Source organism: Ovis canadensis, chromosome 22 (assembly GCF_042477335.2).
Source record: "Ovis canadensis isolate MfBH-ARS-UI-01 breed Bighorn chromosome 22, ARS-UI_OviCan_v2, whole genome shotgun sequence".
Classification (NCBI taxonomy): Eukaryota; Metazoa; Chordata; class Mammalia; order Artiodactyla; family Bovidae; genus Ovis; species Ovis canadensis.
This window is the reverse complement of record NC_091266.1, coordinates 42805245-42823838: the sequence shown is the minus strand read 5'-3', so window position 1 is coordinate 42823838 and position 18594 is coordinate 42805245. Positions and strand designations below refer to the sequence as shown.

Here is an 18594-nt window from a genome sequence, read left to right as displayed (position 1 = left end):
GCTCAACTATAAAATGGAGATATCAATGTCTTGCAGGATCTACATGGAGAATAGAGATGATACATGGGGCACTCATCTGGCATAGGAAGGGTAATTAATAAATGGAAGATGTTATTATTATTATCATTATCATTAATCCAGTGAATTATGTTTTATGCACTCAGTGTACCATGTCGTCCTGGTGCTGAATATTTTGTCTTCTCTACAGTTATACAGCTCTGCTGAATTTGGGAGAAGGTGGCAGCTTATCCAGGAAGCGGTTGTACCAAACAGATTCTACTGGTAAGTCTCACTCTGTTTAGTAGCATATTGAGATATCACCTGGGAAAACGAGCATTGGAATCTTCCCACCCAGAACTCTCACATGAAGTCTGTTCTTATCGGGATACACCCACATTCTGTAGGGCAGAAGGTGACATTGGATTGGTAAACATGGCAAGGGAATGTTAAAGCAGTATCAGAAATTACTTCTAAAAAATGAGATCAATGGCAGCAAGAGCTATGAAAATGTTGTTTTCTTATATTTTGGTGAAACTTTGAGACAGACCCTTAAAGACATTTTAATAGTGATTTTTTATTACTAAAAGCATTATACACATATATAATACATGTACAAATTAAAAACTTTCAGTGTAAATAAGTAGATCTTAATTAGTCTAAAAGCAGATCATCTTCCCATTCCTGATTTCGACTCTTTTAAGTATTCTTTTCATCATATGGTACGCAACCAATGTTTCTAGTTTCTCGCTTCTCCTTCCCTAAACATTCTATGAATACCTAAGCATGTGTAAATACAAAACATTCTAGTTAATGTTGATATTACTTATCAATCCCTTTTGAATTTATAGCCTAGACCATATAAAAGATGTGATTCTGTCTTACCCTGATTTATCTAACCTGCCTGTGGAATAGACGTTTAGGTTACTTCCAGATTTCTGCTGGTATAAACAGTGGTCTGTGGAACTAGCTCAGACAGGAGTTTAAATATCCTTTGTTCACATCATTGAGAATTACTGGGGCAATGACCTTTTAGAAGCCAGTGAGCTTCCTTCAACCAGGACAGTGAAAGTTGCCTCCCTTTTATTCCTCTTAAAATCATGCTACCTTTCATCAGCCTTGCAACTTCCATGTACCTAATAGCTTCCCTCACCACTCCAATTCTCTCACTTCAAAGAGGAATGCATTTTTATTTTTCTCATTCTCGAATACTGCCCTAAGACTCCTGTGGGATGTGAAAGCCAGAGAACAGATAAGTCTCTTAACACTAGTGAAACTGCCTGAAAAAGTGAAAGACAAGTCATTTGCAAACAAACTGGCTCGAAGATAACACAAAGAGACTTCTGTATGGAAAGATACCTTTTCTCCCATCACAGAGATGTTGATAACTAAATAGGGTTTCAGTTGCATAGAAGTCACCACCTCTTCACTGCTGCTTCCACTCAGGAATGACTGAAGTTTTGTTTCTGACATCTAAATTGGCCTCTCCCTTCTCTGGGAAAACAGTTCTAACTGTCACTGAATCTCCCTTTTCGGATTAGCGTTTCTTCTCTTCCTCACTTATTCATTTTGTTTCTTATTCATGAGACACTTTGAGTCTCCATGCGCATCTCCTTATAAATTATAAAGTCACTTTTTGGAAAGAGGGTCCATGTGTTTTGTTTTGTTTATTTTCATTTCCTCCTTTATTGGGTGTTTTGTTCATAGAATAAATAAATAATAATATGCACAGAATAAATAAAGACTAAAATAAATTAATATGGTTCCCCTAATTTAACCTGGAGATGGAGTCAATGCTTCACCAATGAGAAAGTATGAGAGACTGATCTTTCTTTAAGTCCAGCTTCCAAGTGACTGAAAACATTCGCACATGGACCAAGCAGTGAAAGGTAAAAACTTCATGAAAGTCTGGAGACAGAAACAAAGAAAAACATTGATCCAAAAAAAAAAGGGAAAGTGAGATGAGAGAATTTCCCATGTTAAGTGGTGGTATACGGTATTTTCCAGCTCACTGGGGGCTAGTTTACACACATTTTGGGGATATAAACAATTCCATCATTGCTTTGGCTGGTAGTAATTGAAAACCCATTATCTCTTCTTGGAATGGGGGTCTTCCATCAGTGACCAAATGTTATTATATAAATATTATTATACAAATTTTATTTATTATACAAATATTATACCAAGTCCTTGTAACCACATGTCATATCATTATCTTGATAAAAACTTTATACATGGTCATATATAAATTCTAATTAATCTGTCTGCTGAGTGAAATAAATGATACCCCTCCTCTGCCTTTGGGAATAGAGACCTCTTCTCCATTCAAGCTCTGACGTTGTGATAGGCATTATTCAAACTTAAGCAATGTAATCCTCAGAACAATTTTATGAAGTAAGCCTTGCATTATCCTCCCTAACAGAAAAGGAATCTTTGGCATGGAGAGGTTAAATAATTTAGCCAAGGTCACCCAGCCAGAAAGCCACAAAGCCAGGATTAAGATTCAGGCAGAATGGCTTCAGAGCCCATAAGCTAGTGAATCAATGGACTCTGCCACTTCTTGGACATTTTCTGGGCTGGAGCTGTGAACTCTGGAAATCTAGACTGTTTTAGGCAGGTGAGTAGGAAACCCAAGGCTCTTTTGGCCACCATGCCTGTGTGCGTATCCCTCCAATGGGGCTTGGAAAGTGGGCCCTCTGGATTTTCCCGAGAAAGCATGAGACCTTGTAAGTTGCACAGTGCACCTGACTGTTGATGAAATATATTGGTCTCTGTCCCCATGGTCTGTATTTTCTGACTCTGAGGATCTTCCTATGCCTGGCAAAAAGGTGTCAATCGAAGCAATATTTGTTAGACTCTTGGAAATCAGGTTTTTTTTTTTTTTTATTATATAAGAACTACTGGGTTATCTAGGATTATTCAGCAAATTAATTGAAAGAAGCTCTCTTTAATCATTTCTGCTTAAAGCCTGGCTGTGGGAGTGTAGAGGGGACTGAGGGGAACTTTTATAGTGCTGAACTTATATGTGACACTGGATAATAACATAGCATTTCCCATGGAGAAAAATGAAGATGAATTCATATCTTTTCCTCATCACCTAGTGCACTTAAGGCATATCTTTATTTTTGGCGGCAATAGTACTCCTACCCCTGGAAGTAGTCAGTGGTAATTGTAAAGCAGTTTTGGAATATAAGAACTTATCCTTATGCTTATGGTGGTTGTTGATAGTACCATCATACTGACATACATATGAACTTTCTTCCAAGGAGTTTAAATTGCTTCCAAAATTGATTTGCATGTTTAGGGCATCTTATAAAACGTATCTTAGCACAATGCTGCCTTAAATAGAATAGGTGTATTTTTATTCAACTAACTGTTATAATGGTCTTGTTCTTTACTACATCAGAAATCAATTATACTGGGAGGTAGTACAGCTGGGAATTTAAGGGGCTCAGAGATACTGAGGTATGAGTTCTAGCTTTGCCATTTACTAAGTAAGGAGTCATGAGTAAGTTTAGTTCTGTGTGCCCCTTATTGTTTTCCCTCTGTAAAGTGAAGATAATGAATACCTACTTAGTTAAATGAGATGTTTCTTGTGAATTGGTTATATGCCTGACACCTAAGAACTGTATTGAGTCCCTACTGGCTTACAGTAATATCAACTGATTTTTTTACATCTCTTAGTTTTGTTTTTCCCCCAAGTTGGCTTCATTCTCAAGTTAGATTTCACCATTTATTATAGCAATGATGGACATCATCAAATTTAGTCTTACAGTCTGACAGTTTGAAAACTTCATCAAACCATTCTGCCTCTTTCCTCGCATTTCCAGGGATTGAATCCAAGTAGTCTGGCTTGGATCAGAGCTATATAAGATGGTTCATTACTAATGTAGGTCAGACACGTATCTTTTCTGGGAATTGAAATAGGAGGTGGTATAGAGTCTCAGTCAAACTACATAGCTCAAAGATAAAAGAGAGAAGGTTCCTAAAAAGGAAGGAAAAAAGATTCTGTTATCATAAAATAAAAAGATAGATTTTCATTAGGGAGAAAATAAGATGGGAGAGCTAGGTGTTAGTAAGCTAATGTTCCAGAATAGGGATATGTATTTGTTAAGTAACTACAGTGGTCCAGGTACGTGATTTTGTTGTTATTCAACTGCTAAGTCATGTCCAACTCTTTGCAACCCCATAGACTGCAGCATGCCAAACTTCCCTGTCCCTCACTATCTTCTAGAGTTTGCTCTGATTCATGTCCGTTGAGTTGGTGATGCTATCTAACCATTTCCTCCTCTGCTGCCCTCTTCTTCTTTTGTCTTCTGTCTTTCCCGGCATCAGGGTCTTTCCCAATGAGTCATCTCTTTGCATCAGGTGACCAGAGTATTGGAGCTTCAGCATCAGTCTTTCCAATGAATATTCATGGTTGATTTCCTTTAGGATTGAGTGGTTTGATCTCCTTTCAGTCCAAGGGACTCCCAAGAGTCTTCTCCAGTACCACAATTTGAAGGCATCAGTTCTTCTGTACTCAGCCCTTTTTATGGTCCAACTCTCAAAACCATACATGACTACTGGAAAAATCATAGTTTTGACTATATGGACCTTTGTTGGCAAATCAATGTCTTTGCTTTTTAATACACTCTCTATTTCAAGGAGCAAGCATCTTTTAATTTTCATGGCTGCAGTTACCATCTGCAGTAATTTTGGAGCCCAGGAAAATAAAATCTATCATTGCTTCCACTTTTTCCTATCTATTTGCCATAAAGTGATGGGACTGGATGCCATGATCTTAGCTTCTTGAATGTTGAGTTTTAAGCCAGCTTTTTTACTCTCCTCTTCACCCTCATCAAGAGTCTCTTTAGTTCCTTTTCATTTTCTGCCATTAGAGTGGTATTATCTGTATCTCTGAGGTTGTTGATATTTCTCCTGGCAATCTTGTTTCCAGCTTTTGATTCATCCAGCCAGACATTTCACATGATTTACTCTCTTATAAGTTAAATAAACAGGGTCACAATACAGGGTCGTACTCCTTTCCCAATTTTGACCCAGTCCATGGTTTCATGTAAGGTTCTAACTGTTGCTTCTTGACCTGCATACAGGTTTCTCAGGAGACAGGTAAGGTAGTCTGGTATTCCTATCTCTTTAAGAATTTTCCACAGTTCATTGTGATCCACATAGTCAGAGGCTTTAGCATAGTTAATGGAAAAGTGGAAGTCGCTTAGTCGTGTCCGACTCTTTGTGACTGTACAGTCCATGGAATTTTCCAGGCCGGAATACTGGAGTGGGTAGCCTTTCCCTTCTCCAGGGGATCTTCCCAACACAGGGATCGAACCCAGGTCTCCCACATTGCAGGCTTTACCAGCTGAGCCACAAGGGAAGCCCAGTGATGCAGAAGTAGATGTTCTTCTGGAATGCCCTTGCTTTCTCTGCTAATTTGATTGCTGGTTCCTCTGTCTTTTCTTTTAAAAATAATTAATTTATTTTAATTAGAGAATAGCTGCTTTAGAATATTGTGATGGGTTTTGCTATACATCAACATGAATTAGCCATAGGTATACTTGTGTCCCTCCAGTCCTGAACCCCCCGCCCCCTTCCCTCCCCACCCCATACCTTCAGGTTGTCACAGAGCACAGGCCCTGGGTGCCCTGCTTCACGCTTTGAACTTGCAGTGGTTGTACTAGATCTTACTTCTGGAAGGTCTCAATTCATATACTGCTGTAGCCTAGCTTGAAGGCACATGATAAGTCACACCATTTGATCCTCACAATAAGATTGTGGGGTAGGGATTTTTATTCCCTTGATGATGAAATAGAAAAGTGATATAGTTTATGCAACATAGTATGTAGTATACCAAGTTTTGAACTTGATCTGTCTAGATCCATGACTCTTGCTTGCAACAGTAAAGATCAGCCCCAAATTCAAGAGTTACGTGTGTACTCAGTCATTTCTTTTGTGTCGGATTCTTTGTGAACCCCTTGTATCCCTCCATAATAACTGTTAATTTAACAGTTCAGTGGGACTTTCCTGGTGGCTCAGACGGTAAAGACTCTGCCTGTAACAGACAACCCAGGTTCGATCCCTGGGTGGGGAAGATCCCCTGGAGAAGGAAATGGCTACCCACTCCAGTATTCTTCCTTGGAGAATCCCGTGGACAGAGGAGCCTGGAGGGCTACAGTCCATGGGGTCCCAGAGTCGGACACGACTGAATGACTAACATACAAACACACACTTTCTAACAGTTTAATAGATAAAAAACCAAGGTATTGCATTTAATACTGAAGAAGACTGTGGAAAGGAGAACCAGTGGTGCCCACATGCCTTGCAGAAGTGAAGCTTCTGTCAGGAACCAAGTTTACTATTTAAGAAGTTGATGAATATGGTTTGTTGGAATAGGATTCAAATTTAGGATAGAGGAATGGAAGGTAGTTTTTATTATAAACCACTCAGCAATCTATTGGGCTTCCCTGTTAGTAAGTTGGTAAAGAATCTGCCTGCAAGGCAGGAGATCCGGGATCGATCCCTAAGTCAGGAAGATGCCCTGGAGAAGGAAATGACCACCCACTCCAGTGTTCTTATCTGGAGACTCCCATGGACAGAGGAGCCTGGCAGGCTACAGTCCATGGGATCACAAGAGTCAGACACAACTTAGTGACTGAACTGCTACAGCAATCTATCATCTGTGCAAAAGACAAGGCAGTCTTAGAGCTGTTTCACTTAATTTCAAATAGGCTCAAGCATACCAGCTGGAAACAGAGACAGCTGAATGGCGGATTACATATTTTTTGTAACTAATTCACACATGAAAATTAAGAGTCGGCTCGACAGTAAACCTTCTGTTATTTTACAATGCCATCCTTGCTTCAGTGATGTCCCTCAGGGGGTGTATGCCAGCTGTATTGTAGCAGAGGGATCCAGGAACATTTCTGGCTCCATTTTCAGTGTGTTTGAGCAAGTTTATACATTCTCATTTGTCCGTATGGTTCAATGTCAGTCAGTATCAATGACTCCCATCCCACATCTTTGGCCACAAGTCTCATTTCTTGAGCACTTACTGTATGCCAGCCTCTGTGCTGAGTGCTTTGCATATGTTGTTTTAATCAGTCGCCAGGACAATGATGTAAAGTAATTTATTGATCAAAACCTCTTCAAAATATGTAATAGAAAACGGAAACCTGTTTTAAGGGGGGAAAAAGCAATATTGGCTCATGGATCTGAAAAATAAGGTCTACCTTTTTCTAGACTACCTGATGCGGGGGCTCGGTGCAATCATGTTTTCTCTTTCTATTTATTTTTTGTTTGTTTGCTTCCAAAGGCATTCAATTTTTATTGGCATAGGATTGATTTACAGTATTGCTAGTTTCAGATGCACAGCAAAGTGATTCAGTTACACATGAAGTCATCAGCTCCTACCCAGGGTCCTTTCATCTAACCTCAGGCATAAGAGGCAGATCCATAAACTTTCATTAGTATATCTGGCTACAGTCAGAAAACACTCCAGGACTTGAAATAGTTTTCCTCTCTGATTCTGACTCATATCGCTCCTACTCATCATCTAGTCTTTGTTGAATATTGCTGCCAAGCCTATTTCAGCATTTTATTTTGCCTTGTTTGACAGTTTGTTTTATGTTCACCAGGTTACCAAGTGAACCATGACCCTACCTCTTCCTCCTTCAGATGTGCTGGCATTCAACCCAGCATCTCTACCTCTAAGCCACTCTCACAAAAGGGACTTGAATGGGATAAGGCATGAGATAACTAAGTCTTTTCTCTTTCCTCAGATGGGTTTAATGGATTCAATAATAAAAGAACTCTCTCTGCTTTTCCTTTCCCAGGTTTTGCAAACTGGAAATAGGATAAAATCTAATGATGTTACAAACACACACACACACTTATATATACACATATATATGTATATGAAGTAAAACTCTATGTTATCAAAATAACTGGAAGATATAATACGATATTTGATGGCATTAGATTAGATAGAGTTATGGCTATTTCTTAAAGATGCTCTGCTGTATTCTCTACTCACATCTGTGAAGCCAGTCATTTTCTGTAGAGAATAACACCACCACTTTCAGTTTTATGTGAGCCAGTAGTGTGACATCCCACCATTCAAAATCAGCTTTTTCTACAGGCTTCCATATTTCTGTATTCCCTGTATCCTAGCCTTAGCACCTTAGAGTCATATTCAACTCCGCTCTCATACTCACCTCCTCTTAAATCTTTGGGTTTCCAAGTCCCACAGGTTCTACCTCCAGGAAGTTTTACCTGCCCAGCTGCTCTTCCATTCTCCCTAGCATTATACGGATTCAGCACCACCTTCCCTCCCACTAGGAATAGTAAAAAAGCCTCTCCATCCATCTCCTCCTATCGCACTACTGCCTCAGGAACTATGTACGCATTTCCCTGGTCAAGTATCTGTCTTATTTCTCATGGCTTAAAGCATAACATTAAAAAGAATAAGAATGTAACCTGGTTCTTACAAACCTGAGCTCAAATATACATTTTTCTGGCCCTTCTGCCGTGCTCCCAATTCTGTGTGCCAAAATCTTAAAGGCTAAGTAAGTAATTCTAAGCACTGCTTAGTCTATGTACCAATCTATACCTCTTGTGTCTATGGTTTTAAACATATTCCTACCTGAGGATAAACTGTCCTTTTGTTTGTTTGTTTGTTTTTGCAGTGATTCATTTTTAATACCTACTATGTGTCAGGATATTTTTTTCTTTGAATATAAAGGTAATATGTGAGGGTCTTTGTCATTATTAGGATCACAGTATTGGACTGTTATGTCCTTTTACTGAGGACTGCCTCTACTATGTAGCCTTCTTTGGTTCTGGCTTCTTATTTTTTTAGGCAGTAAGAATCTCTTCCTTTGAATTTAAATGTGATCATGTCACAAATAAAAAGTAATACATCATAGTGTCGGTCGTATTACAGGTCTGTTTGTAGGATTAGGAGAAAGAACATAGTAGTAATAGTAATCACTCAGTTGTGTCCAACTCTTTTGCAACCCCATGGACTATAGCTCACAAGGCTTCTCTGACCATGGAATTCTCCAGGCAAGAATGCTGGAGTGGGTATCTACTCCCTCCTCCAGGAGATCTTCCTGACCCAGGGATCGAAACTGAGTCTCCTGCATTGCAGGCGGGTTCTTTACCATCTCAGCCAACAGGGAAGCCCTAGAGCCATCATATGCAGTTTCTAATCTGAGCTTCACTATCTACTACCTGGGAGATCCTGAAAAACTGCTTCACCTGCCAGAGCTTACTTTCCTTCTTCCATATCTTATTTTGAGAATCAAAAATAGCATATTATGTTATTATTAAGTAATTTAGCACTTAGTATGTTCTTTGTATCTATCTTTTGGTTTCATTTGTTTCTCCTGCTAAAAGATAAATTCCTTAAGGACCAGCACTGTCTTTAACATATTTCCATCTTGTGTGCAAAAATAGATGGATAGCAGAAATTTTAGTGTGCACACACACATACATACCACACACGCACACACACAAATGCACACAAGGCAGTGAAATTCATCAACTACACATATACTTGTATATGCACAAACATAAACCTTTAGATTGAAACACATCTTGAACGGATGTTATTTATCAGGAAATCATAATAGATAACCTGTGTTTTCCTTCCAGCCTGAAAAGGTTAGATTTCTAAGCCACTGAAGCCATCAAAGTATATATTGAAGGAGGGAGAGGGGGAATTCTGGATTAGTAAAAGGAACACTTCTATGCAATAGGTTATTTATTAATTCAACAGGCTGTCTTAAGGAGTCATGAGATCCATGTTAGCAGAGGAATTTAAGCAAAAACAAAGTGGCTGCCTCTTAGACTGCTCTCACAGAGAGCTCTGCCAAAGAATGTCGAGAGATCCTCTACATACTTCAGAATATGGAATTCAGAAGAAGAAACCCTCCTTTCTTTGGAGTATGGACTTTCTTCTCTCTTCTTTTGTACTCCTCATCCTCCCAGGCAGTCTCTTCTGTTCTGAGCCTCTGAGATGAACCATGTGTGTGGCTTGGGTAAGAGCAGAGAGAAGTAGCAGAAAATCATGCCCAAGATCACATACCAGGAGCTGCAGTGGGGCATTTCTGGTACCTGTACTAGGCATGCTGGATAAGAGGATTTTCATTATCCTTGAGAGGGTTGCTGTTTAATCTTTTTTTTTTTTTCCTGTTAATGAGCTCCACTTCAGTGGTATTTCCCTATCCACTTGTACCTTCCTCCACTTTTTTTTTTTCTTCCTCCACTTCTTAATCTCTTCCTATGATTAGCAGGTTTTCTCTACAAATTAAGTTAAATTTCCCCTGCTACACTCTGAGCCCATCACTTTTCTCATGACCTTCATTCACTAATGGCCATCATTGATTCCTGTCCTCCTTATCTTGATGACTTCTTGTCTCCAAGGACGGCAGCTCCTCCATCACTGAGCAGCTGAGATTCAGTCCTTTCTCTAGATTCCCTCTGAGAACTCTTATGATGGCAGAGTACAAGAGAGGGCAGCGGAAGGCCAAAAGAAAGGGTAAAATCCTCATAATTATGACTTCCTAATTTAGACTAATTAAAAAAAAAAAAACTGACTAAGCTCTGGTGATTAGGCCTTGCTTAGTCTTCAAGTTCAAGAGCCTCTGGATTTGTCCAGTGTCTCCATATGTAGTTTCTGTTGCTCAGTCACTGTCCACCTTGTATGTTCTCTTTTGTCAGTGAGAGGTGGCGTTTGGTGTTTCAGAGTAAGGGCTCTGGAGTCAGGATGCTTTTGTTAGAATTTTGTTAGAATCCTATTATCAAAGGTGTCACAATGAGCTGTTTAACTTCTTTAAGCCTTGTCATCCTCATCTATATAATGGTTATCATAATAGTGGCCTCCTCATATATTTGTTGTCAAGATTAAAATGAGATTTGAGGTTAAAATCTAAACACATGATACATGATGAATAAATATTAACTATTATTTAAAAGAGGAATAGTGACAAGTTGGGTATTAATGAGTTTCTGAAATGTGGCCATCTCATTTTGATATTCAGTTTAATCCTTTATGGTTTCAATAGGCATTTTTAATATGTGTGTGTGTGTTTTACATTTTTGTTGTGCCAGAATTTGGAACAATGGATAGAAAAACAGCTTATAATTTTGTAGCTTCTCGAATATTTGAAAACTCTTATTTATCCAGTTCATTTAATTTACATCAGTTGAGTCATTTTCAGAACTAACACCTGTCCGTGAAGGTAGAGGATACAGCCCCTGCCCCAGGGGGGCCTGCAGCTGATGGGGTGGGGTTGTGAAGGGAAGACCCTTCAGAAGTCTGTGGAAGGATATTGCCCCTGCATAGCTGCCCCTCTGTGAGTGGCAGCCAAGCATCTGACTTGGAACCCAGGGTCACGAGACTGTCAGTCTGAAAAATAAAAAGGCCGGGCATGTAACTGGAAAGGGAAGAGCACGGGCAAGCAAGACAGAACCCTCCAGTCCTTCTGGACCACCTCCCATCACCTCTAGCCAAAAGGACCTTCAGAGTGAGGTGGCCGCAGCTTCTCTCCTGCGTTGCTGATCTCACGCGTTTCCTTTCAGTCAGTTCTAACTAGAAGCCATACAGAGACTCTGGAAAATATACTTGCAGCTTTGCCAAGATGAGCCAGTGCAAAATCACCACAGTATACCCATTGAAAATGTGGCTCCTGCAAACAGTCAATGTATGGCAAAACCGATACAGTATTGTAAAGCAAAATAAAGTAAAAATAAAAATTAAAAAAAAAATTAAAAACAGAAAGTGAAAGAGGAGAGTGAAAAAGTTGGCTTAAAAAAAAAAAAAAGAAAGAAAATGTGGCTCCTGTTCACATCATTAACCATATGTAACTTCCAAATGAGAAAAGAAACATTACACCCATGTCTAACATGAGAGGACCCCCCCATGTAACTTAAGACATGATAAATATCTTCCTAAAAAGATTAAAAACCATTGCCCATGTCATAGAGTCTCTCTTTGGGTGATATTCCTTCTCTAGTGAATCATAGTTCCCCCTTCTTTATTCTGTAGTTAAAAACTGACATATAATGTAAGCCACTAATAATAAATTTCATGTTGAAACAGAGAAATGGGAAAGAGAAAAAAGAAGGATTCACAAACACACATGCACAAAAATATTCACATTAAATTAGATCACGGTGGGTCTCTAGGCCATGGTTCCTAAGGAAAGGAATTTATCTGTTAATAGATCAATGGTGAGAAGAAATTTCGGTAGAAATCCTACCGAAAAGTTAGGATAGTGAAGTACCCAGAACAGTCCCTAGTGTATCCATATAATTTCAAATTTAAACTTTTATGGAATGAAGATGCACCCTCATTTTGTATATCTGTCAAAATAATTCTTCTCATTAAACTTTATCATTTCAATAATTATACCTACTGATTTAAGAGATGTTAAAAAAAAATAATGAACATTTTGGAATTGATGAAATGAGTGAACAATAAATATTTGTTGAATGAGTGCAAGGTGAAGAATGGGTGTTGGAGATGGAATAACCATGGGTATTTATTTTCCAAATCAAAGTTTAGATGAGTGAGTGAGTGAGTCTCTTAGTCATGTCCAATTCTTTGCAGCCCCATGGACTGTACAGTCCATGGGATTCTCCAGGCTAGAATACTGGAGTGGGTAGCTTTTCCCTTCTCCAGGGGACCTTCCTAACCCAGGGATCAAACCCAGGTCTCCTGCATTGCAGGTAGATTCTTTACCAGCTGAACCACAAAGGAAGCACAAGATTACTGGAGTGGGTAGAGTTGTCTGAATAGAAAATTAATGAGATGTGGAATGATGAATTCTAGACAGGAGGGTAGTCAAATGACCCAAAACCTGGCTCATTTGACTAGGTAGGAATGAAACTCAGAATGACCTGAGGAAGATCATAAAAGCAACTGTAAGACAGGTGAATCCTTACAGATGACTAGCCCTGATATGTTTATGCATCAGAATCTCAGGATTCTTCAAAAACTTAAGGCTCATAACATCTTATTTCTGACTCGCGGGAATCCCTTCTATAAAATTTTAAGTTAAGTGGCTGAAAACAGCCTTTTGTATTGAGAATGGAACTTTGTCTATCAGGATCTATCTTTCTTTAAAAATAATAAGTAGAGGAAATAGACTATTCCCACCATTTTTTATTGTTGGCTCTGGCACTTAAAACATCAACACCTCTAAACAGAATGATCCCATAATTTAGAGAAAGCTATCGAGGTTTTCAGGGGCATGGCAAGATGTGCCCTGGGGTGGGGGGAAAAACTTGCTGCAGCATTTATGAGATTTATGGGAAAGGATTTTACATGAGGGCTGAAGTTTAAGGCAGATAAATCCCAGAAGACAAATACCACCAATAATTGAATTACAAAACCATTATCATGTGCTGAACAGAGCAACTTTATGACTCTATTGTGACAAGATGGAACTTGTTAGAATATTTATGTGCCTGGGATAGCTTCTGCACCACCAATCCAGAGAACAAGCTGGCTCTTCCATGTGCCTCCTATGAGCAGTTAGCCTTCCTGAGTAATTCAGTATCCAAGGAAAACAAGATACTTCAGAGAGAGGGCTCCAAAACAGACATAGCCTACAACCATACTTCACATCTGACCTTGAATTTCAAGGTCAGCTCCTGGGTCCAACACATTTCTGTTGTCAGCTGAAATCAGGCTCTTCCCATGGTAATCTGGCCAGTTAAACAATAAATAAAGATTCTGGCTGTCTTCATTGTTTTCTACTTCTAAACAAACGAAGAGTAAAAACATGCCAGTAATAAGAACCATTTTTTCTGATCTTAGCAAGTCTTCGAAAAATCATATACCTTCATCTTTTGTGATTATTTAAATCTATGAATAAGACTCTTGACAGTGGCAATGAAATGGTAGTTTTACTTTTTTTATAGGATGAAGTAACGACAGGACCAATTCATTCCTCATGATGACTATAACTTAGTTAAAACAGATTAGGTTCCCGTTTATAGTTTTGCTATAACTGAGTATATCCTTATAAGATTTGGGTAGTTTTATCCAATTTTTTTTAAATTTAGAAATAATTTCAGGATTGCAGAATTGCAAAGAATGAGAGCTCTTATATACCCTTCCCTATGGCTTACACCTTATATAACCATGTTGTGATATTCATAACTAGGAAATTAACATTGGTTTAATACTATCCACTAAACTGGAGACTTTATTTGGATCTTTCCAGGTTTTCTACCAATGCTCTATTGTTTCCCCATCCAGAATCCAAATAATAATCCAACATTGCATTTATATGTCATTTCTTTTTCTGTCTCCTCAAATCTCCTGTCTTTCCTTGTCTTTGATAACCTGGACAATTTTGAAGTATGCTGATCAGGTGTTTTATAGAATGTTCCTCAAATTGAATTAGTCTGATATTTTCTCATGATTATAGGTTTATATATTCTTGGGAAGAATATCACAGAAATGGTGTGTGCTTCTCATGACATCACATCAAAGAGTGATACAAGTATCAATATGTATGTTTTATTACCGAAGATGGTAACCTTGATCACTTGATTGAGGTGGTATCTTCCAGGTTTGTCCATTGCTTAGTTATTATTTCCCCTGTTCCAACATCTGTTTCTTAGCAGCAAGTCCCTGAATCCAGTTCCCATTCCAGCGAAGGAGAATCCAGCTCTAACTCCTGGCAGAAGGAGTATCAAAGACTGGATGAACATATGTTAAAATTTCCATCATCATTAAGTCTTTTGAGAGGGATACTTTGAGGCTGTGCTTTTCACTCACTAATTTTAGGATGTATCCGTCAGCCTTGCCTGCAGCAGTTATGACTGTGGTATTCTAATGGAAATTTTTCATAGTAGTCATCTCATGTATGTGTTCATTGAAATTCTGTCAGGAACAATTGTCCCATTTGACAATTTATTTAATGTATAGCGCTGTTTAATTGCTCAGCCAATGAACTGACCAAAAAAAGATAGTTAATAAGCCCAATTCTGGATTATGTTTTTTATTTCTTCTTCACCTCAGGAATCTCCGTGCGCTGTCTCTGGGTTTGTGGTCAAATAATCCCTGTTAGGCATTAAGATGCCACCTGCTAATTCAAGGCAAGATCTCTCTGCCTAATAAAGTCCTTCTTAAAGGAAAGTTTTAAAGTCTGACTGGGGATGAAGCAGTCAGAGGCGAATGCTTTTCTCCAGTGACATATTTGCTTTATTGACTGTGGAGGTGGGGACTCCCTCGGGAGTTCTGATCTCCCCCGTCTCTTCAGTTGGGCATCCCACAGCATCTTCACCCTGAGGAGGGAGGCTTGGGGGTACTGCATGAGAGTGCCCACACATGCATGCTCCTGCACACAAACGCTTTTGCCTCTTTCTCTCTCTCTTCTATCCTGGCTATGGAAAAAAAAATGCAGGCTTGCTACTCCCCGAAAAAGAAAACAAACCTCCATAAAGTTTACTGACTCTGCTATTCAAGAGTGATTTTAACTCCTAAGACAAAGAATGAAAAGAAAAGGAATATTTTTTCATGAGAAAGATCACTGGGGAGTGAGTCAAGACCCAGGTTAGCAGTTTCAACCTGACACTGTCTGAATGGTGTGACCTTGGATGAGATATTTCCTCTCTTGATACTTTGGTTTCTATAATTGTGACATACAGTGTTTTGACTAGGTCATCTCTAACAGTCTTTTCATCTCTACAGGTTTACTGTTGACAACAATGTTAGCTTTACGTATTCTTTCTTTTACTCGTCACAACAGTCTTAAGTAGTATTATTATCAACCTTTCTACAGATGGTACATGGAGTTATAGAGAAGTCAGATTCCAATCTGATTGTGTATCATTTTTTAGCCATATGACCTCAGGCAAGTAAATTGCTTTCAGGGCCAACACCGCCTTTCTCTTATCTCACCATTATTTTTCCTGAAATTGTGTTGCATGTGAAGTTTCTAGGCACACAATATATATTCTTACCCAAGTTGCTGACAGTTGACAGACAGGACACCAGCAGTGGCACAGCCTTACAAACCATATGTGATATCCATCCTACACTTAACAAATGGACACTAGTCATTGATCAACAGCATCTGACAGAAGATTTTTTTTCTAATGTAGTTAAAGCCCCTTATAGTTCATATGTTTTTTCCTACACAACTTTCAAGAAATGGTATATTATACATAATATACACTTGATATATATTTATAGTTATTCACTCTCTTCTATGTTGAAATCTAAACATGAAGAGCAGGGATTTTCCTCTGTTTTATTTGTTGCTAAACCATCATCACCTAAAACTACCAATGGCACATTATTGGCATTCAATAAATATTTGTTGAACTCATTCATTCATTAAAAATTTAATTGAGAATCTGCTGTCTGCCCTCCTGGGGAGGACAGTGTTAAAGATTTAACACTTTATTATTTTTTCTTTTGTAATTAATTATTTTTAATATAATTTATTTATTGTAATTGGAGGTTAATTACTTTACAATATTGAATTGGTTTTTCCATACATCAACATGAATCCACCACAGGTATACACGTGTTCCCCATCCTGAACCCCCCTCCCTATCCCTCCCTGTACCATCCCTCTGGGTCATCCCAGTGCACCAGCCCCAAGCATCCAGTATACTGCATCGAACCTGGACTGGTGATTCATTTCTTATATGATATTATACATGTTTCAGTGCCATTCTCCCAAATCATCCCACCCTCGCCCTCTCCCACAGAGTCCAAAAGACTGTTCTATACATCTGTGTCTCTTTTGCTGTCTCACATACAGGGTTATCATTATGATCTTTCTAAATTCCATATATATGTGTTAGTATACTGTATTGGTGTTTTTCTTTCTGGCTTACTTCACTCTGTATAATAGGCTCCAGTTTCATCCACCTCATTAGAATTGATTCAAATGAATTCTTTTTAACGGCTGAGTAATACTCCATTGTGTATATGTATCACAGCTTTCTCATCCATTCGTCTGCTGATGGTCATCTAGGTTGTTTCCATGTCCTGGCTATTATAAACAGTGCTGTGATGAACATTGGGGTACACATGTCTCTTTCAATTCTGGTTTCCTCGGTGTGTCTGCCCAGCAGTGGGGTTGCTGGGTCATAAGGCAGTTCTATTTGCAATTTTTTAAGGAATCTCCACACTGTTCTCCATAGTGGCTGTACTACTTTGCATTCCCACCAACAGTGTAAGAGGGTTCCCTTTTCTCCACACCCTCTCCAGCATTTATTGCTTGTAGACTTTTGGATAGCAGCCATTCTGACTGGCATGAAATGGTACCTCATTGTGGTTTTGATTTGCATTTCTCTGATAATGAGTGATGTTGAGCATCTTTTCACGTGTTTGTTAGCCATCTGTATGTCTTCTTTGGAGAAATGTCTATTTAGTTCTTTGGCCCACTTTTTGATTGGGTCATTTATTTTTCTGGAATTGAGCTGCAGGAGTTGCTTGTATATTTTTGAGATTAATTCTTTGTCAGTTGCTTCATTTGCTATTATTTTCTCCCATTCTGAAGGCTGTCTTTTCACCTTGCTTATTGTTTCCTTTGTTGTACAAAAGCTTTTAATTTTAATTAGGTCCCATTTGTTTATTTTTGCTTTTATTTCCAATATTCTGGGAGGTGGGTCATAGAGGATCCTGCTGTGATTTATGTCAGAGAGTGTTTTTCCTATGTTCTCCTCTAAGAGTTTAACAGTTTCTGATCTTACGTTTAGATCTTTAATCCATTTTGAGTTTATTTTTGTGTATGGTGTTAGAAAGTGATCTAGTTTCATTCTTTTACAAGTGGTTGACCAGTTTTCCCAACACCATTTGTTAAAGAGATTGTCTTTTCTCCATTGTATATTCTTGCCTCCTTTGTCAAAGATAAGGTGTCCGTAGGTGCATAAATCTTTAAATGTTAAAGATGCCCCAGGAATCCTCAGTCTAGAGCAATGGTCTCCATGGTGAGTTACCTGTGACCCCACCCCAGGGATGGACAAGATGATTCATGGAGACATGAGAAGAAAGTATTAGAATTTCTGACTTTTTGCTTTCTTTTATTTTGATTTCTATTTTCAGTATATTTTCTTAAGTGAATATGTAAATACCATAGTGCATTTGCAATTCCACCTGAGCTATCTCAAATCCTAAAAGATGATGCTATTAAAGTGCTACACTCAATATGTCAGCAAAATTGGAAAACTGAGCAGTGGCCATAGGACTGGAAAATGTCAGTTTTCATTTCAATCCCAAAGAAAGGCAATGCCAAAGAATGTTCAAGCTCCTGCACAACTGTGCTCATTTCACATGCTAGCAAGATAATGCTCATCAGGCTAGGCTTCAGCAGTATGTGAACTTCCAGATGTACAAGCTGGATTTAGAAAAGGCAGAGGAACCAAAAATCAAATTGCTAACATCCATTGGATCACAGAAAAATGAAGGGAATTCCAAAAAAAAAAAGCATTTACTTCTGCTTCATGGACTACACTAAAGTCTTTGACTATGTGAATCACAACAAACTGGAAAATTCTTAAAGAGATGGGAATACCAGACCATCTTACTTATCTCCTGAGAAATCTGGTTGCAGATCAAGAAGCAGCAGT

General features: G+C 38.7%; 1 protein-coding gene across 4 annotated transcripts in view; it reads left to right on the top strand.

The window, feature by feature from the left end:
• SORCS1 (sortilin related VPS10 domain containing receptor 1) overlaps positions 1–18594 on the top strand; it is a 578836-nt gene that overhangs the window by 389730 nt on the left and 170512 nt on the right. For all 4 annotated transcript variants that reach the window (XM_069568056.2, XM_069568058.1, XM_069568054.1 and 1 more), the window contains exon 5: positions 209–282. In XM_069568056.2, the coding sequence (XP_069424157.1) occupies positions 209–282 (74 nt within the window). The remainder of the gene's footprint in view (positions 1–208; positions 283–18594) is intronic.